The 27,711-nt window shown below is 39.2% G+C and overlaps 2 protein-coding genes across 9 annotated transcripts in view; one reads left to right on the top strand and one right to left on the bottom strand.

The window, feature by feature from the left end:
* Positions 1-901: 901 nt before the first annotated feature.
* Positions 902-11,145, bottom strand: ATG12 (autophagy related 12; the record flags this gene model as incomplete). Its single annotated transcript, XM_080699308.1, has 4 exons — positions 902-961; positions 1,796-1,858; positions 6,561-6,697; positions 10,992-11,145. 4 exons carry the CDS (start codon positions 11,143-11,145, stop codon positions 902-904), a joined length of 414 nt encoding a protein of 137 aa, XP_080555434.1.
* Positions 11,146-11,592: 447 nt separating this feature from the next.
* The window catches only part of AP3S1 (adaptor related protein complex 3 subunit sigma 1), a gene marked incomplete at both ends in the record, with an annotated part of 75,257 nt that continues 59,138 nt past the window's right edge, over positions 11,593-27,711 (top strand). For all 8 annotated transcript variants that reach the window (XM_080699298.1, XM_080699297.1, XM_080699293.1 and 5 more), the window contains one exon: positions 11,593-11,661. In XM_080699298.1, the coding sequence (XP_080555424.1) occupies positions 11,593-11,661 (69 nt within the window). The remainder of the gene's footprint in view (positions 11,662-27,711) is intronic.

The raw sequence follows: 27,711 nt of genomic DNA, 5'->3' as shown, positions 1-27,711 counted from the left end.
GCTGAGGCTGGACTAGAATCTGTGATCCTCCTGTCTCAACCTCCCAAGTACTGGGATTACAGGTGTGCGCCACTATGCTCACCTCACATGGTATTCTCTTAAGTCACGGCACAGACTGCAAATAAATCTGAGGTTATTTTTCAATTTTTTTAATGCTTCAATGTAATAACTACATTATGAAACACTCAATGATGTCAGGCTTACTCAGTGAATTCTTTTGACACTGTATAAATAGGTGGCAGAGTAGCACAACATTGAGACTCAAAAATCTTGAAAAGAGTTATATGATTAATTTGTCCAGAATTTGTAAATTACTGTTTCCCAACATAATTAAGCTTAAATTATACTTATTCTCTGTATATCGTCCAGTTTGCCGACATACTTGTTCTCCTGGATAGATGTCAGCTAGAAATTAGCAATAACAGCCTTTTCTAATGTCACTTGGCAAAGATGTAAAAACAAACCGCCATACTCTTTCTGCCGGCAAGGCTGCCCTCTACTGGACTGTGAAAGCATTTAACCAAGAGGTCAAGGGAATGTCATTTTACTGGACAACACAGTAGATAGAGTGTGCCAATTCTACAAAGTAAGTAATTTCAGTCATTTTGAGAACCGGTAATAAAGACGCTTATGAAGTTTCATTATTTTCAACATTGAAGGCAGATTGAAAACAACAGTAATAATAGGTAGAAGCAACAGGCATACTCTTTTCACTCTTTTATGATGACCTGTGTACTAAAACAAATCACATTTTCTGTGAGTTTACTGTGGATGTTTTCTTATGCATAAGTATTAAGTCACAGCAGACACAAGATGAGTAGTTCATATCTGTCAAGTCTCTTATCACAAGCATTGAAACTTTTCACAGCTGTTTGAGTACTAAGTTGTTTTTCTCTGTGATTCATCCCCATGCCTGAGATTTGCAGTAATGCAGGACCAGTTTGCCATCACTGCCAAAGCACTACAAAAAGAAAAGAGGCAGTACATTAAACTCAAAAGTCATATGTACCATAAATATCCACATATGCTCATCTAGGTTACCTGTGTTATAAGGTTATTTATCTTAAAAGATTCCTGCTTTTATCACTAGTTTTTTTTTTGTGTGTGTGTGTGGGGGGGTGGGGGGTACCAGGGATTGAAACCAGAGACATTTTACCTCTGAGCTATGCCCCCAAACCTTCTTTTTATTTTTTATTTTGAAACAGGGTCTAAGTTGCGGAGGGCCTCAAACCTGTGATCCTCCTGTCTCAGCCTCCCAGTACTGGGATTACAAGCGTGTGTCACCACCGACACAATTAAGTATCTTGGGTATGAATGGACTTATAACATGTTTTAATCTTGCCCCTTCTCTACACCTCTGACAATATGTATTTTTGTTTTCTAGTAATGCAAGTATGTACACTCTATAATAATTACCGTGATATTGCAAAATGTTGAGCACAGTGGTTTTTATGTAGATATTTCAGTCTCATAGAGGCATATTTGGATTGTGGATCATATGAATAACATAGAAATCGATAAGAATCTATATGCTAATAAGGGAAAACTTCCTTTTTGATAATACAAACAAAAGACTATGAAGTTCAATCACTGTATAATTAAGATTTTACTACATTCAAGATGTTGATATAAAAAAGAATGAGAAAGTGACCTCTTCCAATAATTGAGAATGACCCCATCAATAACTAAGAATGGCATACCAACTCTTAAAATCTAAATTAATGACCCACTATCATATGCATATTACACAGTATACTATACATAATCCATTAAGATAAAAATATCAACTTTTTACCTCATATAGGGTTCCAACTTCCTGGTCTGGGGAAGGAGCAAAGGACTGATTCACATAAATAAACTGAAATAAATAAATAAATTTAGTAAGTTCATTTTAATGTATCCTTATTAGTAACTTTCAAACTGTCTTGAAATTGAGAAAAGCTTCTCCAGACAGCATCTGATAAGATTTAAGAGATTTTTATGAACATCATATCTCTTTTACAAAGGAATAAAAACAGCAGAATTTTTTAGATCAGTGGCTCCCAGTTTTTTGTAATTAAGAAACTTCTACCTCTGAACTACACCCCCAGCCCTATTTTTATATTTTATTTTGAAACAAGGTCTCACTAAGCTGCTGAGGCTGGCCATGAACCTGTGATCCTCCTGTGTCAGCCTCCCAAATACTGGAATTATAAGCATGTACCACCAAGCCTAGCTATTAAGAAGCTTTTCAGTAACTGTTACAAGTAGTTTTTTTTTTTTTTAAACAGAGTCTCTTGAGCCAGCATGGCTGGCTTCAAACCTGCGCAATCCTCCTGTCTCCGCCTCCCAAGTGCGGGGATTACAAGTGTGCACCATCATGCCCAGCTTACAAGTAGTTTTTAAAGGCTTATTCCAGAAATTTCAGTATTAAAAGTTTCATTTCAGCATGACAGTATTTTTTTTCTAAAAATTTCACATACTTGGCCAAAATGCAATAAACAACATTCAAGCAATCTGTGTATTTCTCTTGAGAATAAAAGATGATATACATGGTTAGGCTTCTTGAAAACTGCAAGATACTAAACTTCAGGCTCAGTGTCACTATTATAAAGCCACTTGCAGGCAAATGAAAAACAGGTAACATTGAAACTTCAAGCCCTAAGGTAACAGGATAGTGATTTAAGTTTTCAGGCTTTATGCGGATATACTTGGGCTTGCATCCTGGCTTTAAATACATATAACATTTCTTGGCTTATTTCCTTATTTGTAAGATGGAAAATACCTCTTGGAAGCTAGAAGGAAAGATAAAATGAGCTAATACCATGTAATAGTGACTGCTGTATGTACTCAACAAATGTTTTACAGTTAAATTATTTACAAATTGTTCATTGTTACATTAATTCATGGTTAAAGATGAATTGAATACACGTATTAAAGTATTGTGCATTTTATTGTAAATCTGTGTCTGACTCCTGGCATTTTTCTTTGTGTTACTTCATTGTTTTGGAAGACTTTAGAGAAGCTGGAGGAAGGCCGGGTCAGTGGAGAACACGTTATGGCATAGAAGAGACCCTAGATTTAATCTAGTACTAACAGTAAAAGTAGGAGAGGACACTTTGATAACTGTTCATTTTATTTCAAGAAATATTCATAGGTGTCTATGATGTGATTAGAGTTGCAAAAGGTGTGGAACTATTAAGACTAACATGATTTTTCTCCTCAAGGTGTTTACAATCTACTGGAGAGGCAGACCCATGAGTAGGTAATATAGACAAGAAAAATGCATCTAACAAGGTATATAGCATACAGTGGTGCTGTTACCTTGTTAGGTCAAGCCTAAGAACCAGGGAAGGCTTCCTGGAAGAGAACCATGGAAAAAACAGGATTCAACCAGGTAAACAGTTGTGATAAGACTTCACAGACAATGGAGACAAAGGAAGATGGTATGTTTGGGGGAAAAGTAGAGGAGAAGAAGAACTAAGGGAATTTCATGCAATGTAACAGAAGTTAGTGAACTTCTGTTGAAAGTGATTGTAAATTAAAAAGCATTTCAACTAGTTTGAGATAAACAAATGTATCTGTATACCATAGAGCTCCATAGGTAATCATCATCAATCTCAATGAAGAAATTAGAAATACTTGTGTGTGTGTGTGTGTGTGTGTGTGTGTGGTACTGGGGATTAAACTCAAGGGAATTCTACCCTATTTTATTCTGAAACAAGATCTAAGATACCAAGAATGGTCTTAAATCAGGATGGTCTTGATTCTCCTTTCTCAGCCTCCCAAGTACTGGGATTCAATGCATGTAGTACCACAACACCTGGCATACTTGATCATTATATTTTTTGTGATTGGAACCCAGGGGCATTCTACCTTTGGGCTACACCTCCAGCCATATTTTTTTATTTTTGAAACAGGGTCTCACTGAGTTGCAAAGGGCCAAAGTAGCTGAGGGTGCCTACAAACCACGATCCTCCTGTCTTGGCCTCCCAAATGCTGGGATTACAAGCGTGCGCCACCACACCTGACTCTACTTGGTCATTTTAAAAGCAGTTACCCTGGGTTTATGAAAGCAAAATTTCATGGAATTACAATTTCCAAAATCTACAAGTTTGGGCAGATAAAACTATTTTAAAAAATAAAGTTTCTTTTAAAATCAATCTATATGTTGATATCTCTCATCTCATATTTTATCTTTGCTATTAAAGTTTAATAACCCCCTTTTCCTTTTCCTTATAAGTTCACCCAACCCCACATTCCAAAGTTTTTCCCTTCTTTCAAGTCCAATAATTTTATTAGAATGTTTCTTGGGGTGTATTCATTTCGAGTCACCCCCTCATGCCATTTTGGCATGGGGCTGTATTTCTATTTTCTGTATTTCTATCTTTTAATAAACTTCTTTAAATCTTCAAAAAAAATGTTTCTTGTTTTGGGTTGATATTCACAGGTATTTAGTATGTTTCTACAATATACAGTTTTACATCTTTTTAAGAAACGAGCCAGGTGTAGTGGTGCATGCTTATAACCCAGACTTGGGAGGCTGAGACAGGTGAATCACAGGTTTGTGGCTAGGCTCAAAAATTTAGTGAGTCCCTCTGCAATGTAGTGAGGCCCCATTTCTAGATAAAATAATAAAATAGGGCTGAAGGTGTAGCTTGGAGGTAGAATGCTCCTGTATGCAACCTCCAGGAGAGAGAGGAGAGAGGAGAGAGAGAGAGAGAGGAAAGAGAGAGAGAGGAGAGGAGAGGAGAGGAGAGGAGAGGAAAGGAGAGAGAGAGAGAGAGAGAGAGAGAGAGAGAGAGAGAGGGAAACTTTCCCTTACATTTTTTTTTTTTTTTTTTTGGTGGTACTGGGGGTGGAACCCAGAGGCTTTCTACCTCCGGGATATACTCCCAGACCTATTTTATACTTTGGAAACAGTGTTTCACTAAGTTGCTGAGAGCCTAAGTAGTTGAGGATGGCTTTGAACCTGTGCAATCCTCCTGTTTCAGCCTCTCAAGCGTGGGGATTACAACCTTGCGCCATCATGCCCAGCTCCCTTACAGTTTTAAAGTATTTGTTTCATTCCCTTGTTTTGGTTTTTCTTAAGGACTTCCTGCTTCCACTGTCCAAGTTTTCTCCTTTGTTTATACTCAGCACCTGTCACTTTCTCTCACATTTTTTCTACTTTTTTTTAATTAAAAAAAGTAACCTATTTTTATAAGGTATTTATCTGTTGTGTATTGGTTCTTATATTTCATCTAGTCCCATATGTTTTCTCCTTTGTTTTTACTCATTATCTGTTGCTTTCTATCACATCATTTTTGCTTTTGTTTCTTTTTGAAATAAGATATGAGCAACAGCCAGGTATTTGGGAGGCAGACAGGATGATCGCAGGTTTGATGCTAGCCTCAGCTACTCAGGCCCTCCACGACTTAGTGAGACCCTGTTTCAAAAAAAAAAAAAAAAAATAGGGCTAGTGGTGTAGCTTGGAGATAGAATGACTTATAGGTTCAATCCCCAGTACTAAAACAAAAGATTTGAGCCAGGCATGGTGGCACATGGCTATAATCCCATGGAGGATTGGGAGGAAGAGATAGGAGGGTTGCAAGTTTAAGTATAGACTTAGCAATTTAGTGAGGCCCTCTGTAACTTAGTAAGACCCAGTTCCAAAAGAAAAAAAAAAGCCTTCTGTTTCTATTAAGGTGTTAACTCGGGTGTGTATTATTTTTCTTATATTCCTTCCAGTTTAGTCTTCATTTTGGAAATAATTTTCTTTTCATTTCTAATTCTTTTCCTGAGCTCTATCATTTATTTCTCAGTTTTATTTAGAAATGCTGATACTGTCAGTTCACATCTTTCATAATTTTGTCTTTTATCTAATTTTGAAATACAGTTGTGGTTTCTGATCTTATAGGCATATTCTCCTGGAATAATTTGTTTCCAGAGATGTTATTCTGGTTTTCCTTTTTTTCTTGGAACACTATGAGGTATTTGACCTTGGCTCTTCCTGTTGCTGGCTTTTATATCCAATTTGTTTCCCTCAGCTTTTAGCATGATGTGGGTTAGAATAACTTTTCTCACTTCACAGCTCCTTCTGTTGTTTGTAGTGTTAAAAATATGGAGACCTACTTGCTGAACTTTCCAGATGCTGCTCCTCTTCATCCTGATGTGGTCCTTCTCTTTCCTTCCTTTCTCATATCCCCTACTCTGCTCAATTTTAATTTCCCAGTTTCTCCTCAGCATGACTGTTGTTGCTGGAGATTGAACCCAAGGCCCCCAGTATGTGGGAGGTATACTCCACAATGGGCTGTATCCTTCGTCCCTAAACTACCATCCTTAAATTTGTCTACTTTGTTTTCCAGTGAGAATTTACAAGCTGAAGTTCTTCTCTTCCCAAAAACACTAGGTAAAAAAATTGGTTTGCATTGTAAAGCAAATCAATCTCAAATTCATTTCCTTTTAGGGTTCCCCAAAGAATCCTTCAAAAGAGTACATAAATCCCACATGCCAGGTACATTTCTATATAAAAATTATTCATTGTTGCCTAGGAACTATTGTGGATTTTTGTAGAAAAACCACTAGTACTGTTTTCATACCAACTGTTCTGAGGCCACAAGTTTAAGAAATTTCTTGATGAAGTCAATGAGTCCTTGAATGGTTCGGGTTCGTTCTACAGCCCACTTCTTTGTTTTCATTATAGGGGTGTCTCCCACAGCCTTTAGCAAGATGTCAACTGCAAAAAAAATACTGACAATTATACAAAAACATGTAATCAGAATGTGACATAAAAGACATTAGAAAAGCCGGGCATGGTGGCACACGCTTGTAATCCCTGCGCTTGGGAGGCTGAGACAGGAGGATCGCGCAGGTTGGAAGCCAGCCTTAGCTACTTAGTGAGGCTTTCAGCAACTTAGTGAGACCCTGTTTCCAAATAAAATATAAAATAGGGCTGGGAGTATAGCCCAGAGGTAGAAAACCTCTGGGTTCTACCCCCAGTACCACACACACACAAAAAAGACATTAGAAAATTGTATTTTACATATATTTATGATTCTGAAGCTATGTTAAAGATATGAAATGTTAGATTCTGTATCATTATTTTTTTCCTTGAACATAGAAACTTCTCTTGATAGGATAATCGTGTGTGTGTGTGTGTGTGTGTGTGTGTGTGTGTGTGTGTGTGTATACGCGTGTGCGGGCGCCCGCAGTAATGGGAATTGAACCCAGGAGTGGTCTATTGGAGCTATATACTCTCATCCCTTTTTATTTTGAAACCAATAGTTAAGTTATTGCACACTGGCCTCAAATCCTCAAACCCTCCTGTCTCAGCCTCCCAAACACTGAGATCACCATCATTTCTGGCCCATGAGACTAATCTTTCAAATGCATTTTGACATAACAGGTAATTTCAAAGAAATATAAGTTCCATAAGGATGTAAAATAACATTTAAGCATACAAAAACAGCAAAGTTTAATCTCATACTTTTTTCATCTACTAAACTACAAAAATTAGAATACTGTAGATGAGATATATACTATTGAGAATATAAAGTTCTCTTTCAGTACTACATATCCAATAAATGAACATGTATCTCTACTCAATAATACTTCTAGAAAATACAGTCTAAGAAAATATGAGATGTACATTTAGAAGGATTTTACCCTCACTGAGACATTTTAGTGAAAAAAAGAACTGGTTAAATCCAAGTACCCAATATGGATAGTTGAAGGGGACTGATTAAATAAAAGTTGTTCTCTCCTACAGAATTTATATAACAAAGGGTATGTACTCTAAGCTACCTGGGTTTGAATAATGACTGTCACTTCCTAGGTATGTATACACACACACACACACACACACACACACACACACACACACACACACGCACAAAGCTTTTTCATTCTCTGTGCTTATTTCTCCTGTCAAGTGGGAATAGCACCCACTCAGAGTTGTTTTGAGGACTGAATGAGTTAGTACATGAATGAGTAGTATCCAGCACACTATTCATACTTAATGATCCTTAAGATTAAAATCATTAAGGAAACATTATAAATGCATATTTAGCAGCATAGGGAAGTTAGTAAAACGTGGTTCTAAATATAAAACTCTTAAGAATATGACCTCAATTTCATTAAAGGTATCACAAACACATGGTCACATACAGAATATGCACCAAAATGTTCTTTTCAGTAGTGACACAGGCAATTATTACTTGGTATTACTTTTGCTTTTTCTAACTACAAAACTTTCCATAACAAACTTTTTAATAAAGAAAAATAAACCTATTAAAATATAATTAGGGGACCAAAAATTTTCAGAGAATAAAAACATCTTAATGAGCCAGGCGTGGTGGCACACGCTTGTAATCCCAGCATTCGGGAAAAGACCAGAGAATCGCGGTTTGCGGATAGCCTCAGCCTCAGCTACTTAGTGAGGCCCTCTGCAACTCAGGGAGACCTGGTTTCAAAATAAGGAATTATTTTGGGGGTGTAGCTCAGAGGTCAAATGCCCCTGGGTTCCATCCCCAAACCCACACACACAAAAAAAACTTAATGATCCAATATATAGATATGCAAATCATAGAGACTATGGAGCTGTCTCTTGAACAAAATGTTACTTTTGTGTGTGGTGTGTGGAGAGCACTTACAATCAAAAGCAAGCCATCAATAATGAAAAGGAAAAGGTACACTACTGCCTCTGAAGTTACCTCTGTTCTACTACATCCTTACTTCATTCCTTGGTGCTAAAAGTTGGGACCCAATGAAGTCAGAAGTCAAATTTATTAAAGTTTTCCCCTAGCCGGGAGTGGTGGCGCACCCTTGTAATCCCCGCGCTTGGGAGGCCGAGACAGGAGGATCACGCAGGTTAGAAGCCAGCCGTGCTGGCTTAAGAGACCCTGTTTCCAAATTAATATATATATATATAAATAGGTCTGGGTAGAAGGGCTTCCAGGAACCCCAGAACCACCAAAAAAAAAAAAAAAAAAAAATTTCCCCTGGAATGAAGGCACCTAGCAATATGCACAGTTTACCTTTTTGCTAAAGAGCTAGTTATCCTTCTCTCAGTTTTCCTGGGAAGAGGGATGAATTTAGAGATAATATAGGAGATTTTAGTTAGCTTGCCTTTAATATCTCCCTTCCCAGTTCCTTTGGCCATCTGGAGCTATCAATAATTCAGCTGCATTTAGGAACTGAGTTGTCCTACTGAAAAAAGAGCTAGAGAAGGAAACGTATTCAATGTATAATTATAGCTGTGTTCTTACATTCTAAAGGTGATTTGCTTGCAGTTGAGGACCTTGGTTAGAACCAACTGGGGAAACATTTAGATTACAGATGTTCACAATTTCTGGGATTCCCAGCCCTTTAAAAATTTTTTTTGTTTTGAAATACTCTTTTTTTGTAGGGGAGGGGAAGGTACTGGGAATTGAAGTCAGGAGCATTCTACCTCTGAGCTACGTCTTCATTTATTTCTCACTAAGTTGCTGATGGCCTGGCTATGTTGCTGAAACTGGCCTCATTACCCGCAATCTTCTGGTTTCAAACTCCCAAGAATAGGGATTACAGGTTCCCCTCCACCCCATGCTTGGCTACAAACTTTAAAAGCTTCCCCAGGTGAAACCTAGTACATTACTAGGGCCAACAACTTTGGTCGTTTCAACTGTTAGATGAATTAGGTTCTTACTTCAGGGCCCCCCCCCCCCCATGAGCTAAGTTTCCAGAGGAGCCCCGGTCTGACCCCAGTTAAGCTACCATCCTCCTAGGACCTCACCAGGTTACTTACCTGGAGACCTGCTCCCTCCTGGTGCCCCTTGGCCAAACAGTGAAAGGGATCTCTCCCCCCTCCCCCTCCTACCCCTAGTCAATTACCAGGCCTCAGGACACCCTCCCATGGGACTTTAGCCAATTAGTTCAAAGGGCATTTCTCCTAGCCTATTAACCCCCAATCCAACCCCAAACCCCTATATAACACTGACCCCGGCATGTGCTCTCTCTTTTTCCTTTATTCTTCTTTCTCTCTCTCCCCATCTGTCTCTATTTCTTTCTTCCTTTCATACCGGTCCCTCCAATAAATCTCTTGGCTACAAGGTAGTCTCTGGTGTGGTCAAACTTTGTCCTTTCATTAAAAATCCTTTGGTAAAGTTGTAGCATATGAAATGTTTTAGCTCCTTTAATTAGCTTGTCCTCAAATAAGGATGACAATCTGGATAGAAATTCAATATTAGCTTAACTTGTAAAAAGAAAAAACTAATTGTATAGACCAAAACAAACATGCCCTTAGGCAATATCTGGGTTGCTGGCCACCGTTTTGGGGCCTCTTTAAAAACCTCCATAGTCAACCTCAATTACTAAACTTGGACTAAGATTAGTAAAAAAAAAAAAAAATCCTTTGAAATTTAATTTCCAATGGCGAACAAATTCTCACACAACAAACGGCTAAGGACAGCTTATTCAATGAAATGATTCCTTTATAGAGGTTCAAAATTAGAAATTTTGCAAAGGCAGTTCCTTTTAGTTTTTAACATTCTTCATATTGGGTCAACTTTTTTGGATCAAGGAATGAATTCACACTCAACTGGGGATGAGAAGGACTACGATCTAATCAAAACTCGTGAATTCTAACTCAGGCGTTGTCGCTGATCATCCGTATCACTTTATAATATTCGAATAATCAACTCCTTTGTTAAGTACCTGGAATTAACGAGATTTCACTCCGCTCTCGCTCGAAGTTTGGCCAACTCTAAGGAAGGTTAGAATTACATAATAGAGAGCGCCATGGCAGCCAAGTACCCGGCGCCACACCGATAACCAAGTTATCAAATCAAGGCCAGTTAGGAAGACGGTGCGCGTTCAGAGATGGCTTTTGTGTGAGGCACTCAAGAAGCTTGAAACTGAAAAGTACAAGTCTGGCCTGTGAAAATGTACATCTGGTAAGCACCCTCCTCGAAATTCTGCTTCTTCGTTGGCCTCCACCCCTACGGACACACCTAAACCCCCAGTCTCTGCCCAGAAACTGCTCTCAAAATTACTTTTTTTCTTGGTGTCGCCAGAAGGCTCCTCCGTCCCGGGAGAGACTGCAGCAGGATGGGGCTCTGCAGTGGCTGTTTCCGGGGAGACCTCCGTGAGTCCCTCGCCGCCGGCGGCAGCAGAGAGGGGAAGCGCAGGCTCGGGCTCCTCCGCCATCTTGCCGGGGGGGTGGGGGGGCGGCGGCGGCCCGGCGCCCGGGAAGGGGGTCCAACCACCCACAGCGAGCGCTGGAGTGCTGGCTAGTCCTCCAAAACGAACCTGCCCAGGATCTTGACCTTGAAAATGGTAATGAATTTTTTTTTACCGCAAAACTCTTTGGGAAGGCTCCGCCGGCCACAGCGCGTGCGCGGCCACGTGACAGGCACCCCTTCGCCAGGCGTGGGCTGCGGCGCTTCCGCTTCCCTCCGCCCGATGGCCACGCCCACCAGCGGCCCGCCCGCCTCGCCCCGCCCACCGCCCGCCGGGCTGGCCCCGCCCCCGGCTCGGGAGCGCGCGCGCGTGCCGGAGGGGGCGGGTGGGAAGGTTCACCGGCTCCTACCCGAGGCGAGGCTCGCTGCCCGCCCCGCCCCGGCCCAGCGCCCACCCGGTCGGCCCGGCCCAGCCATGATCAAGGCGATCCTCATCTTCAACAACCACGGGAAGCCGCGGCTCTCCAAGTTCTACCAGCCCTACGTGAGTAGCCCGCCGCCGCGGTCCGCGAGGGGAGGCGTTGGCGGCGGGCGGCGCCCAGCGCGGCTCGGCGGAGCGACCCGGTCCCGCGCCGCCTCGCGCGGGCTGTCAGGGCGGTGGGTGGGAGCCGCGCCCGCCGCGCTCCGCCCGCCGACAGCGCAGGCGGCGCGGCGAGGCCTGCGCCGGCCCCGCGCCGGCCCCGCGCCCCGGCAGCCCGGCCTCCGCGCCCCCGCCCCGGCCCTGCCCGCCTCGCCCGCCGCCGAGGAGCCGGAGCTGCCCGCGTTCCAGTAACCGCGCGCCCGGTGCGGGCGGTGTCTCGGTGACTTTCAGGTTTTACTAAGAAGAAAGATGAGTGAGGACCCGTGGTTTATTTAGTCCGGCGTCTTACCTATTGACTAAATCATTTACTCTTGAAGCTGCCGGCGACATTTGTGGCTGACTGTTTAGAACTGTGATTCTGTACCAGAAAGTTATGGTTTCAGTTGCTAGTTTGGCTTTTTTCCCCCTATATAGGGCGGTTTGCCCTCATTTTTCGATTTTTCTACTTACACACATAGTAGTTGCAAATCTCCTTTAGAATGGAAAATATTTGATATTGCTGAATTCTAGAAGCTTTAAGATAGCAAAGATAAGTAATTTGTAAGTGATTGAGAAAGGGTCACTTAGATGACCATTTTGAGGGCACAATTCACCACCATGTAAAACCCATAAAATTGGGCTCTCACTGATAGGATTAATGTGGGATATACCTATTGTTTTGTCTTAAGGGCATTTTGCTTATACCAGAAATCAACTTTCAGTTCACTATTGAAACTGTGCCAAGACCTACACTTTTATGCAGTTAAGTGCAGATGGGAATCCTTCCTGCCATTAAAAATTAAACGTGAGAATGGTTGAAGGAAGAGTCATCTTGCCCTTAAATTTTTCTTCACTACTCCTGGATAGTTTTATTGTAGGATAACTTAAATCCTAATACTCTGTTTAAAAATTCTACATCAGCCGGGTTAGGTGTTGCACGCTTGTAATCCCAGTGCTTGGGAGGCTGAGACAGGAGGGTTGCACAGGTTCAAAGCCAGCCTCAGCTACTTAGTGAGGCTCTCAGCTACTTAGTGAGACCCTGTTTCCAAATAAAGTATAAAATAGGTCTGGGAGTATAGCCCAGTGGTAAAAACCCCTGGGTTCCACCCTAAGTACCAAAACAAAACAAAATGTTTCAGTAGTAAAATAGAATTCAAAAAAAATTTTTTTATGTCTGAATTTAATAACTAAGCATAGTAGCTTCTTTGGCTAATCCATAATATCAATCTATCTTTCCTATCGTGTAGAATTTAACCATCTACCCAAATATGAATTTAATTTGGAAATCTAGAAAGGCTTTTCTCTTGTCCAACAATGGTAACAAAAATATTTTTTACCTTCACTCAGTAGGTAGCAGTGAAGCTTAATGAGGGAAGAGGCAGTTCCGGCAGCAGTGGCAGCTCTGGTGCATTTTTGGCCATTGCTATGGCATTGTTGCTGGGGCATGGAGCTAGAAGGTATAAAAACATTAATCTACTGGCTGTGTAGAAGTGCCGTGCCAGAAGCTATTTCTGTATATTAGTCTTTATAAATTGGATTTTGCTAACTGTGTGATTAGTAGTCTTTCAGGAATAATTTAAGATAATGTATATATTTTCTTATTGTACTAGAATATAGCCTATTTGAGAGGCGACATCTTTTTCATTTATTTTTTTCAGTCAGTTTTATCAACAAATATTTATTTCCTGACCACTATGTGCAGACAGTGGAGATGAACAAACATATCCACTTCTGCTCTTGTGGGAAGGGTGTAGACACAGCAAATAAGCAGTAGATTGTAAAGTGTGCCAGGTGGTAATAAATCCAATGGAAAAAGTAAAATAGGACAGGGTGATAGGGAGTGTGGAGATAATTTAAAATAGGATACCTGGTTAAGTTCCCACTGAGACTGTAATATCTGAGCAAAGACTGGGAGGTAAGAAAACCATCCTTGCTGGTACCTGGGGAAGTGCATTCCAAACAGAGGGAGCAGCCAAGGCAAAGGCCCTAAGATGAAAATGCCTGTTTGGAGAAAACCAAGACGATTGTCAGGGCAAGAGCATATTCTGTCAGGGAAGAACTGGTGGAAATGATGTCTGTGTGTATAGAGCATAGGAGTACATTCTATCATCACTAACTGAGAAGTCCTCCTCTTCTTGCAATGGATCCAAATTTGACTCCTCATTCTAGGCCCAGCTCAAATAACACTGAAGCATTTTATCTTCCTGAAAGTCTCCTCCTGCTTCTTAGGATTTTATTTTTATCCTTTTACATACAGTATTGTTATTTCCTAGCCTATAATTCTTTGGGGCTTCTGTCCTATAGAATTCTTGATGGAAAGTAATCAACATGGAGTCTTTGTGTGGGAAGGAACTGGGGATTGAACCTAGGGGCTTTCTACCACTGAGCTACACCCCCAGATGAGGTCTCTACATTGTTCAGTTTGCCCTTGGAATTTTTTTTTTGTTGTTGTTGTTGTTAAGAATAAAGTGCTGGGCATGGTGGTATGCAGATGTAATCCCAGTGCTTGGGAGGCTGAAGGATTGCAGATTTGAAGTTAGCCTCAGCAATGTAGTGAGACCTGTTTTAAAATAAAGAAAAAAGGCTAGGAGGGTAGCCTGGAAGTAGAATGCCTCTGGGTTCATTCCCCAATATCAAAATGCATAAATAAATAAAATTGCCATCTTTCAGCTTCAGCCTTTTGAATCACTGAAATTACAGATGTGTACCACTATATCTGGCTAACAGTAAGTCTTGAATATAGAAAGTTATTGATAAATCTTTACTAAACACATTCATTCCTTTAGCACATACATCATGGTAGAATAGCTGTTGCTTCAGCTGTTTGTGTTTTAAGTTGAAAAAGTCTCTAAAAATAGACAGTTTCAGGTTTAATCTATAATGTAGTACTTGGGGTATAACTGGACCAATAGTTATGTGCCATGACAGGATGCTGAGGTTTGAGTCCAACAATAATGGTTTAATAATGAGCATTTTAGAAAAGGTTTAACCTTTTTCAAAAAGCTTCCCCCCTAACTGCATTAGATTTTCATTCATTTATCCTCCCTCATGATAAAATAATCTTTGCATTCATCTCTACCTTTAATAGTGCACATTGCCATTTCATGTTGTAATAGATTTTTAGCTTTGTTCCTTCAAGCAGTTTGTTATATGTGAGACATACTGAAGTTACACATCTGTTTTACCTGACTGAAGTTTTAGTTCATTCTGCTGGAGTCGGGTATTAAGAATTCAAGGGTGAAGAAAAAATAAGAATTCAAGGGCGGACTCAGAGTGCACCTTTTTGTTTTGGCCTTCTGTATCCTTGAACTGTCTCTTTCAACTGATGTTTAGCCACAGCAATGTAGCAACAAAAACCTTTTGTATTTTAATATTTGCCTGGAAAGCTTGTGTATTGAGACAACTAATTCATATAGCAGCTAAAGTACGTAGCTCTCAAGGAAAGATACCCTCTGGGTTATGATTCCTGGGTGTTATTAGCATATCATAATATATCATCCTTTGGTGAGTCACTCCAATAAAGTAGAAGTGTTTTCTTTCATGAGTTGTCTTAGTTGTTTCCACAGATGATATGTATATATGTATATACCATATACCATCTGTATATAAAGTGTAAGCTGAAGAATTTCTAAATTCTAATATATGACTTGTCTCTTTTTTTATAAACTATCCAAATGCCAGTCCTAGAAGTAACTAATAGCAACCTTCCTTTGTTCCTTCTTAGAATTTTAACATAAAAATGTATTGAATGTACATTTTTTTCCTGTTAAAAAAATCTTTAAGAAAGATATATCCATGTTCATTTATGTCTTTTTTAGTGACTATTAAGACAGTGTGGTAGGTGGAATAGTGCAGAGTAATAGATGTATTTCAAAGTCATTTGATTCAGCAAGCCAGTGGCATCCTCATAGGTCCAGATTCTTTCCTTTTTTTTTTTTTTTTTTTTTTTTTTACTCTTCACAAAATTTCTCTTGTCTGGAGGCTGATTTTGTCTTTTTTTTTTTTTTTTTTTTTTTTTTTTTAATTGTGGCACTGGGGTACCACTGCTGCTGTGAATCCAAGGCAATTCCAAGTAGTAGACCACCAAGCAGGCCAGCCCCTCACAGCCTCATGGTATATTAGGGCACTTCCGCTTGCTCTTTCCTTACTTCTTCTGCCCTATCAGCCTTCACTTTATTAAATATTTTGAACTCCAATAAAGGTAAACCACTTTTTTTGTACTGAAGGATCAGGAAGTTCATAGAATGTATTGCAATGCAAAAGAATTAAAACTAGATCTGGCTGACAGGGTTTTTTTTTTTTTTTGTGTGTGTGTGTGTGTGTGTCCTTCTTTGTGGCCCTGGGGATTGAACTCAGGGGCATTCTACCTCCTAGCTATAACCCTCAGCCCTATTAAATTTTTTATTTGGAAATAAGGTCTTGCTAGGTTGATGAGAGTCTCACTACTTATTAGCACTGTCCTTGAATTTGTGATCATCCTGTCACAGCCTCCCAAGTAGTGTGAGCCACCATGCCCAGTCAGGTGTTTTTATAAGACTCCCAAGTGGCACTTCTGGGCTTAGGTCTTAGAAGTGTCCTGTCTGGAAACTATCTGATTTGCCTCTCCTTTGTGTTCCTTTTTCTTTCCCTGCCCATTTTCATTCAACAAATATTTGTTGTTTGTGTGGCCCCATTCTTAGCACTAATAATACAGTGATAAGACAACATCACTGCTGCCCAGTGAGTTTTCATTCTGTTGTTAAGAGAGAGAAAAGAACAAATTGTGTAAGATTATGATTGGTCTATGAAGAAAAATGAAACAGCCAGCAGGAGGGGCTAGAGTGATGGGGGAGAGGCACTATATTAGTATCATCAGGGAAACCTCTTTGAGGACCTGGCATTTGAGAAGAGAATTAGACAAAGGTGTATTTGGGTTTGGACCTGGAATGTCCCCTTGAAAAGCTTATGTGTTGTCAATGTAACCATGTTTAGAAGTGAAATAATTGAATTTTGAGGACTTTGACCTCTTTAGCAAATTAGGCTATTGATGGATTTATAATTTGAATGGATTTACTAGGCTTGGGTGTGGCTGGAGATGGTGGGTAACTGGGAGTGTGGCCTTCAGGACTCCTCTGTACCTGGCTCCTTCCAGTCATTCTTTGTTGTTTCTGGCTGCCATAAACTGAGCAGCTTTTCTTCACCATGCCATTCCTCTGAGATGCTTCAGCCCTAGAGTCTGCTGGCCAAGGGCTGAACTCATGAGCCCAAATAAGCTTTTCCTCAGAGCTCTAATTTGTTCTTGTCACATATTTTGGTCCCAGTGACACACAAACCACTAACACAGGGGAAAAGAGTTAAGTGAATAGCAGAGGAAAGAATGTTTTAGGTAGAAAGGGGCACAAAACACCCTAAATTTTGTTTAGGAATAACAGAAAGGCACCCTGAGTAATCACAGTAAAAAGTAGCAAGAAATAAGGTTAGAGAAAAAGACAAGACCAGATTATGCCTGTATGCCACATCATTTGAATCCCTTCTTTACAACTTCCACTCTGATAAAATTATCCTCACATGCCCTCCACAAAAAGGAGCTATTTCTCCTTGAACATTACTGGTCTTTTGCACAATTCAACAATGCCTTTGCAAAAAGTTCATGATTCTGTCCTCTATCCTCTACCCAGTTATCTTAAGCTCTGGAGAGGTAGGAGCAGTAGTCCATAAATGAAGGTGAAAGTGAATATTCCAATTTCATGCAGCCTCTATACCATGAGACCTGTGATCAAGCTAAGCCTGTGCATGCCTATTGCCTGTGAAGTAACAAAGTCCCAAAAGGAAACAGTTTATTTTTCTGAGACCTCTCACAGTCTTAATTTTATGTGAACAAAGTTTATATGAACTAAAACCTATTAGAATACCTCCATTATGCTGAGAAACATTTACATCTTTCCTGTCTTGCTTAAAGGTTGATGTAAATACAAGAATCAGCAGTTATCGCTTACTATTCTTTTTGCTACCCAAGAGGAAAAGGTTCCTTTTTAGTGTTGTAAACCCATTGAATTGTTCTGATTCCTGTGTGCTAAGTGGGTAGAAGAGTGCCAGTTCATCCCATCACATATATACACTTTCATTTCCTGTCATTATTGTAATTTAATGTGTAAAATGGTAAAAGTTTTTGTTTTACACATACACATATACATACCTAACCATTTTTAAGTGTGCAGTCACTTGGTATTAAGAACATTCACATTGTTCTGCTACCATCACCGTTACCCATCTCTAGAATTTGTTCCTCTTCCCCAGCAGAAACTTTATACATATTAAACACTAACTGCCTGTATTAGCTTTCCAACACTGATGAAATGTCTATGGTAAGGGAGGAAGGATTTATATTAGCTAGCGGTTTCAAACTTCATGGTTGGTTGGCTTTGTCACTTTTAGGCTTCTGGTGAGGCAGAACATCATGATAGGGAATATGTGGCAGAGCAGTCTCATTTCAGCCAGAAACCTCAGCAGTCTCAGTTATGGAAACTAGGTCCCACTTCTTAGAGATTGCAATACATCCCAGTAGTGTTATAGGCTGGTGACCAAGGCTTAATACGATGTTTGGGAGGCATTTAAGGTTAAAATCACGTAACTCCCATTCTCCCTTTCTCCTAGCCCCTAGGAAACACTGTTCTACTTTATCTTTATAAAAGTGACTGTCTCTATAAAAGTGACTTTGCTAGGAACCTCGTATAAGAAGAATCCCAGAATATTCATCCTTTTATGATTTTCTTATTTCACTTAGTATATCAAAACTCCATTCCTTTTTAAGGTTAAATAATATTCTATTGCATGTTCATAAATACCATATTTGTTTAGCCATTCGTAAATAAGTGAACACTTGAGTTGCATCCACCCTCTTGGCTATTGCAAAAAATACATGTATGAACTTAAGTGTACAAATATCTGTTCATATTCTTGCTTTTAACTCTGATTATATACCCAAAAGTGAAATTGCCAAATCATATGGTAATTCTATATTTACTTCTTTGAGGAGTCACCCTGTTACTTTCTGCTGTGGCTGAACCATTTTTCATACCTACCAGCAATGTAAAAAAAATTCTTGTTGCTCTATATCCTTGGCAAGCCGGGCGTGGTGGCGCACGCTTGTAATCCCCGCGCTTGGGAGGCGGAGACAGGAGGATCGCTCAGGTTCGAAGCCAGCCGCGCTGGCATAAGAGACCCTGTTTCAAAAATATAAAATAGGTCTGGGAGTGTAGCCCGGAGGTAGAAGGGCTTCCAGGAACCCCAGTACCACAAATAATAATAATAATAATAATATATCCTTGGCAACTTTGCATGTTGGTATTAATCATTCTAATGGGTGGGAAGTAGTACCTCGTAGTTGATATACATTTCTCTAATGACTGATACTCTTTTCATGTGCTTATTGGATGTTTCTGACTCTTTGCAGAAGTATTTATTCAAGTCTTGCCCACTTTTCAATCCAGATTTTTTATTGTTGAGTTGTAAGAGTTCTTTATATATTCTGAGTATCAGTTTCTTATTGGACATATGCAAATATTTTATTTCATTTATTGGATTGCCTTTTTGATCTGTTGGTAGTGTCCTTTGATACACAAAAAATTTAAATTTTTATGAGCTCCTGTCATCTTATCTTTGTTTTTCTTTTGTTGCCTGTTTTTGGTTTCATAACCAGAAAATAATTTTAATGACAACATGATAGTTTTTTGCATAGTAAAACATAATTTATTTAAATACTCTTCTGGGCACTTTTACTTTAAAAAAGATTTTCCAATGAAGATTAGATAAGAAAATACTTGTAAAACCTGACATCTAATGAAAACTCATTAATTGTTCCTAAATTAATAATATATTACTTTTGTTATTAGTACTGCTTGCTACTTTTCCTGGTCGGAAGATCATGTAGCCAGGGCATTGTAGAACATTCCAAATTGTCCTTCAGTAGTTTTTATTTCCTCAGAAAGAAATGTCTCTTATATTTTTCTTCTCTAAGATCCCAATGGTTAAATTATGTAGGCCTAACAATATTACACTGAATGGAGAAAAACTGAAAGAATTCCATTAAAATCAGGAACAATACAAAGATGCTCTCTGTCACTATTCCTAGTAAATATAGTACTTGAAATTCTAGCAAGAGCAATATGGCAAAAGAAGGAAATTAAAGATATACAAATAGGAAAAAGAAGAAATGAAGTTATCTCTATTCACTGATGACATGATCATATACTTAGAAAACCAAATAAATAAAGCTAGGAGACTTCTCAATTTATTAAGCAAAATTCAGCATAATAGCCAGATAAGGAATCAAGTTACAAAAATCAACTTTTGTATACTCCCAACAGTCAACCCACTGAAAAAGAAGTTTGGAAAACAATTCCATTCACCATTGCTTCAAAAAGATTAAAATACTTAGATATAAATTTAACCAAAGAGATAAAAGACCTCTTCAATAAAAATTACCACAGATAACAGAAATTGAAGAAGATCTTAGAAGATGAAAAACCTCCCATGTTTTTGGATAGAATAAACAACATCAAAATGGCTATAGTAGGCGACCGAGAAAAGCGGGGCTTAAGAGTCCCTCTAACAACCAATCTCTATTACCACAAAATCAGCGCCTTTCATAGCCAGAAAACACCATCACCAGAGAAACAAAAAAATCACCAGCCCCAGAGAGGAGGGGGTCTCATAACAGAGCTCAGAGTCACAGAGGAGATACGCCAGCCTCATGGCCGAGGACGCGGCAGCAGCACCTTACTGCCGGCGGCAGCGGCGAGCTTACCGGACAGCTCCAGACCAACGCACTCAACAGCCCACCATGCTCCAGAGAGGAGCGGCAGAGAGCCGAGGTGAGCCGCTGCGGAAGAGCACGGACAGTGAGCCGAGGTGAGCTGCTGCGGAAGAGCCCGGCGGGATTTGGCAGATTTTTTTGGCGCAGGGAGCATCTAAAGCTCCCAGTGACTGGGCTCAGCACACGCTACAGGGACTCAGAGCAGAGCTCAAAACCAGAGAAGAAATACGCCAGCCTCACGGCCAAGGGCGTGGCAGCGGCGCCATATTGCCACCAGCGACAGCAGCAGCGAATTCACCGAGTCCACTACAGCTCCATCTGCGTATTCAACAACAGTGAGTCAAATTGCGGGCCCCAGAGGAGAAATCCCAGTACTGACTCCCAGGGACTTGACCCAGTGGGGGAGTGGCGGTGGCAGAGATATCACACTATAGGAGAACGCACAACCTGGCACCCCCCATAGTCTAAAGCAGCCTCTATTGACTCCCTGGGTCTGAGACTCTGCGATACAACCCAGTAAAGGAGTAGTGGTGAGTGAGATACCACAGACTCGAGATCCAGAGCACCTTAAGTAAAGTTGTGGTGACCTAAGGGAAGAACCCAGAGAAGGCACAAACTTCCGAAATCATGGGAAAGAGGAATAACAATGGAACAATGAATGCCCACAACCCCACAACATCAGAACCCGATAAAACAGAAATTCAGAGATTTCTAGCAGATCAAATCAGGAAAATAACGGTAGAAATAATAGAGGTGTTTTGAAAAGAATTCAGAGAGAGCCAAAAAGAGATAAAGGATGCAATTAATGAAGTAAAGGCCTCAATTCAAAGTACAAACAACCGATTAGACCACATGGAGAATAGAATCTTGTTCCTAGAAGATGAGCAATCCAAAAATGAACGCATAGTTTCTAATTTAGAAAACAAATCCGGCAGCAGGAATCTGACATTAAAGAAATATGGGCCCATTATAAAAGAGATAACCTAAGAATAACTGGAATAGAGGATGGAAAAAAAGGTGAAACCAAAGGGATCAACAATCTCTTCAAGGAAGTAATATAAGAAAATTTTCCAAACATAGAGCAAGAGGTCGATACACAGGTCCAGGAAACTTATAGAACTCCCTTTAGACAGGATCGGAGAAGAGGATCCCCACGCCACATAATTGTCAAAATGACCAATGTGGAAGCCAAGCAGAGAATCTTAAAGGTAACAAAAACAAAGGGCCAAGTGACATTCAGAGGCAAGCCAATTAGAATCACTCCAGACTTCCCAAACCAAGTCATGAGAGCCAGAAGGGCTTGGAGTAACATATTCCAAACTCTGAAAGAAAACAACTTCCAGCCAAAAATTTCCTACCCAGAAAAACTATCAAATTAGTTGAAGAAATAAGAAGCTTCCATGACAAACAGAAACTGAAGGAATTTATGTCTTCAAAGCCAGCACTAGAGAAAATACTCAAAGAGATTAAAGAAGAAATAGGTAACACACACCAGAACCAGAGAAACAAGATTTTCCATCCAACAGACAACTAAGATTAGTTATCTTTGGAGATTCATTATTTATGTTAGTCTTATACCTATCTCTAAATTGTATGGTTTGCTTTTATTGTTGTTAATTTTTAGGATTTCTAGTTGGAATATTAATATACCTTCAGATATAGCATTTGGAAATATTTTATCCCATTCTATCAGTAACTTTTAACTTTGTTTACATTGTCTTTGGATATACAATATTTTTTAGGGAGTTTGTATACCCTTTTGTTGCCTGTGCCATTGAAATCATATCCAAGAAAACACTGCCAATTTCAATGTTGTGAGGTTTTATGACCCAGATTTTCTTCTAAAAGTTTATAGTCTTAAGATTTATATTTAGGTCTTTTATCTATTTTGAGTTAATATTTGTATATGGGATTAGGTAAGGGTCCAATTTTATTCTTTTTCGTGTAATTATTATTTTTCAACAATATTTAGTTAAAAGATTATTATTTCCTCCACCAAATGTTCGTGGAAACCTTGTCAAAAATAACAATATATAGAAGAATGTATCACTAGGCTTTTGTTTAACTCCAATGGTTTATATATCTGCCTTTAGAACAGTACTACACTGTTTCAATTATTGTAGCTTTATATGGTTTGAAATTAGAAAATATATATCTTCTAGCTTTGTTCTTTTTTGAGATCGTTTTGGGTATCTAGAGTCCATATTCCATATTAGGATAGATTTTTTTTCCTGAAAAATAAATATATAAATATATGATAGTTTCATCTAAAAAAAAAAAAGAAAAAAATATTCTCTGGTAAGAAAGAAAGCAAAAAGAAATATTGAAATGTTATCTTTAAGTTATCAAAAGCTTGGTATCAGACAAATGAAACTGTTATGTGCGATTATCATTGTTAATTTTGGATAAATTGCTATAATACTAGATGTCAACCACTAAGCCAAGCATGGGAAGGAGGGATGGGGAGGGAATGGGGTGGGGATCGGGTGGGGGCTGACTGGGCAATGTGTGCATGTATGTCTACAAAAGTTTTTTGTATCCCACTATGATGTATGAATACAGTGCACCAATAAAAAAAAATGGCTATAGTAACAAAATCGATAAACAGATTTAATGCCGTCCTATTAACATTTCAATGACATATTTATTTATTTATTTATTTATTTGGTGGTACTGAGGGTGGAACCCCAGGGGCTTTTCTACCTTCAGGCTATACTCCCAGATATGTTGTATACTGTATTTGGAAACAGGGTCTCACTAAGTTGCTGAGAGCCTTACTCTAGTTGAGGCTGGATTTGAATGTGTGCGATCTTCTCAAACTCTGGGATTAAGAGCATACAGCACCACCCCCGGCAACATCATTCTTTATGGAACTAGAAAAACGAATCCTAAAATTCATATAGAAAAGCAAAAGACCCAGGATAGCCTAAGCAATTCTTAGCAACAAAAACTATGTTGGAGGCATCACAATACCTGACTTCAGATTACACTACAAAGATATAGTAATAAAAACAGCATAGTATTGCCACAAAAACATTTGTATTATTACCACTGTGGCTACTGTGAATAATGCTGCTTTCAATATTTAATTTTTTTTTTTGTAGTACTGTGGTGAAATCAGGCATTCTACCTTCGAGCTATACCTCCAGCCCTATTTTTTATTCTTTATTTTGAAATAGGGTCTCACTAATTTGTGGAGGGCCTCACTAAGTAGCTGAGGCTGGCTGTGAATTTGTGCTCCTCCTTTCTCAGCCTCCCAAGTACTGGGATTAAAAGTGTGTGCCACCACATCCAGCTTTATGTGTAAATTTTTATCAGGACATATATACTCATTTCTCTTGGTCTATATAGGAATAGAATTTCTGGGTTATATGGTAATTCTATGGTTATTTGTTTGAAGAACTGCCAGACTATTCCAATTATCATTTTACATTTCTACCAGCTACATTTGAGGATTCCAGTTTCTTCACATGTTCATCATCTCTGATTTTGATATATATTTTTCTTATGACAAATTGATGGGGTGTGTCTATACAGCGCCTAAGGAGATTTGGCCTGAGCGGCCTGCAGCCTACGGCCTAAGGCAAAACTTTAAGTAAAGTGATTCTGCAAAAAAGGGGCAAAGATGGCGCCTGGAGGAAGCTAGGAAGGTGTGGTTTCCCCATTCATTATGGGTGGGGAGACTGAGCGGTTTTTCCCTTTCTACCTTTAAAGGAGCTTCCTGCACACATGAATGGCTCATGTACTGGCCTGGGATTGGTTGTAAACTATGTGCTAGTGATCTTTATCCCGGATAGGCTAGGCTATTTCTCATAGAAATTCCCCTCGTGGCTTGGTGCTATATATATGATTGTTTGGAGAGAAATAAATGAGATCTTGCTTGACTTGACTCCCGGCTCGTGGGTTTGTGTTTGAGTCGTCGGTACTCATCATCTCGCCAAGCCCCGTCAGTTGTCGGGCTGGATTCCCGACAACAAATGATATTGAATGATAATGATATTGAATGACAAATTATATTGAACAAATGATATTAAATAAGAAATCATCTGTTCATGTGGTTATTGGCCATTTGTATATATAAGTACATACACACACACACACACACACACACACACACATATATTTCTTTTTTCAATACTGCAGATGGAACTCAGGGGCATTCTACCTTTGAGCTACACCCCCACCCTATGTTTTATTCTTTATTCTAAAACAGTCTCACTAAGTTGTAGAGGGCCGTTAAGTAGCTGAAGCTGTGTTTGAACTGTGATCCTCCTGTCTCAGCCTTGCAACTACTGGGATTACAAGTGTGCGTCACCACGCTCTGTGTATGTTTTTTAAGAATTTTTTTAACCCATTGTTAAAACTGGATTGTTGTCATCTCTCTCCCATTTCTTGTTTGTGTGTGTGTGTGGGGGGGTACTAAGTTGTGAACTGAGGGGCAGTCTACCACTGAGCTACATACTCAGTTTTTTTTGTTTTTTGTTTTGTTTTTTTTTTTTTTTTTTGAGAGAGAGTCTTGTTAAATTGCATAGGCTGACCATGAACTTGTGATCCCCCTGCTGTCACCTCTTGGGTTGCTGGGGTTACAGGTATATCTAACTATTCCTTTTACTAATGAGCTGCAAGAGTTCTTTGTATTCTTGATGCACGTCCCTTATCAAACATGATTTATATATATTTCCTCACATTCAATTGGTTGTCTTTTCATTTTCTTGCATGCTGATAATCACTTGTAGTACAGTGATTCTAAATTTTTATTTTTTTATTTTTTATTGGTGCATTGTATTCATACATCATAATGGGGTAAAATACTTCTGTAGACATACATGCACACATCACCCAGCCAGCACCCATGCAATTCCCATTCCACTTCCTGTCCCTCCCTCCCATGCTTGATTTAGTGGTTGACTACAATATGAATAAGTACATCGTGTGCTTTAGAAAGTTTCCTTCTTCCCTCTCCCATCCTCACAGTTAGGTTGTGTTATTTGCTCCTCTATAGGATTTCCTTTTTCATCTAGAGTTCCTCTTATGACCCATTTCTCCTTAGCTTTTGCATTAGGGAAAGAATCCAATTTCTTATTTTTTGTGACTGACTAATCTCACCTAGCATAATGTCCTCCAATACCATTCATTTCTCTATAAATGCATTGTGGGGTTTTATTTTTTGGTGGAGTAGAATTCCATTGTGTACATATCCCAGTTTTGTAATCCATTCATCTGTTGATGGACATCTTGGCTGGTTCCATAGTTTGGCTATGGTGAATTGTGCAGCTCTGAACACAGATACACATGAATTAGTTCAGTAGTTTGGTTTCTTTTGGGTAGATATCCAGAAGTGATATTGCTGGATCAAATGGTAAATTTGTTGCCATTCTTCTGAGGATTCTCCATACTGTTTTCCAAAGTGGTTGCACTAATTTGCAATTCCACCAATAATGTTTTAGAGTTCCCTCTTCCCCACATCCTCACCAGCATTTGTTGTTTGTGTGCCATTCTAGTTGGAGTTAGGTGAAATCTCAGGGTAGTTTTGATTTGCATTTCTCTAATGCAAGTTGGATAGTGATTTATCTATCTTGTTAATATTTTCAAGAAACCAGGTTTTGGATTTGTTGATTTTCTGTATTTTTTTTATCTACTTTGTTAATTTCTGCTCTGATTTTAATAATTTCCTCTCTTCTACTGTCTTTGGGGTTAGATTGTTCCTGTTTTTCAAGGGGTTTGCGGTCATTAGGTTGTTTATTTGATGATTTTCTGTTTTTCTTATGTGAGCACTCAGTACTAGAAATTTTCCTCTTTTTTAATACTGCCTTCAAAGTGTCCCAGAAGTTCTGATATGTTGTATTTCTATTTTTGTTTTTTTCTAGAAATTTCTTGATTTCACCTCTTAGTCTTCTATGACCATTTCTTCATTTAGACGTGTGGTGTTCAGTCTCCACATATTTATGTGTTTTTTCTGGGTCTTATAGTTGATTTCTAATTTTATTCCATTATGGTCTGAAAAGACAGGGACGTATGTCACATTTTGTAAATTTTCTAGTGCTCACTTGGAGAAGGTTCTGTGAGCAGCTGAGAAAAATGTAAACTCCGCTGTAATTGGGTGACATATTCTATGTCCACAGGTCCATTTGATTAATGGTGTTCTTTAGTTCTGAGGCATTTTTACTGACCTTTTGTCTAGAAGATCAGTCTAATGGTGTAAGAGGAGTGTTGAAGTCTCCTAGTATTTTTGTATTGGGATTTATGGGTGACTTAATGTTTGTTTTGTGAAAGTAGCTGCACCTATGTTTGGGACATAAATGTTGATCATTGTTATTTCCTCTTGTTGGATTGTTCCTTTTACCAGTAAAAAAAATGACCTTCTTTGTGTCTTCTAATAAACTTGGGCTTGAATTGTAACTTACTGATATCATAGTTGCTACTCATGCTTGCCTTCAAGTTCAATTGGCATATATTACTTTGCTCCAGTCATTTACCTTAAGTTTGTTACTATCTTTACTTGTAAGGTGTGTTTTTTGCAAGCAGCAGCAGCAGCAGATAGATGGATTCTGTTTTTTAATCCATTTTGCCACTTTATGTCTTTTTGTTGGGGAGTTGAGGCCATTTACTTCAGTGTGATTATTGAGAGATTATTTGTGTGTGTGTGTGTGTGTGTGTGTGTGTGTGTGTGGTACTGAGGTTCCTGGAAACCCTTCTACCTCTAGGCTACACTCCCAAACCTATATTTTTATTTGGAAACAGGGTTTCTTAAGCCAGCAAGGCTGGCTTTGAACCTGCACGATCCTCCTGTCTTTGCCTTCCAAGCGCGGGGATTATAAGTGTGCACCGCCACACCTGGCATGAGAGATGATTTTTAATTCCTAACATGTTAAGATTTTATTTCATTTTGAAATACTATTTGTTCTGTTTTGCTTAGTTGTCTTCTGGATGGAAATTCTTGCTTCTCTGGTTCTGGCATGAATTACTTATTTCTTCTTTGTAGAAGCTCTGGTTTTGAAGACATAAATTCCTTCAGCTTCTCTTTGTCATGGAAGCTTCTTATTTCCCCATCTAATTTGGAAGATAGTTTTGCTGGGTAGGAAATTTTTGCCGGGAAGTTGTATTTTTCATAGTTTATAATATGTTACTCCAGGCCCTTCTGGCTTTCATTACTTGGTTTGGGAAGTCTGGAGTGATTCTAA

This window comes from Muscardinus avellanarius (assembly GCF_963383645.1).
Source record: "Muscardinus avellanarius genome assembly, chromosome: 7".
Classification (NCBI taxonomy): domain Eukaryota; kingdom Metazoa; phylum Chordata; class Mammalia; order Rodentia; family Gliridae; genus Muscardinus; species Muscardinus avellanarius.
This window is presented reverse-complemented; position numbering and strand designations above follow the sequence as displayed.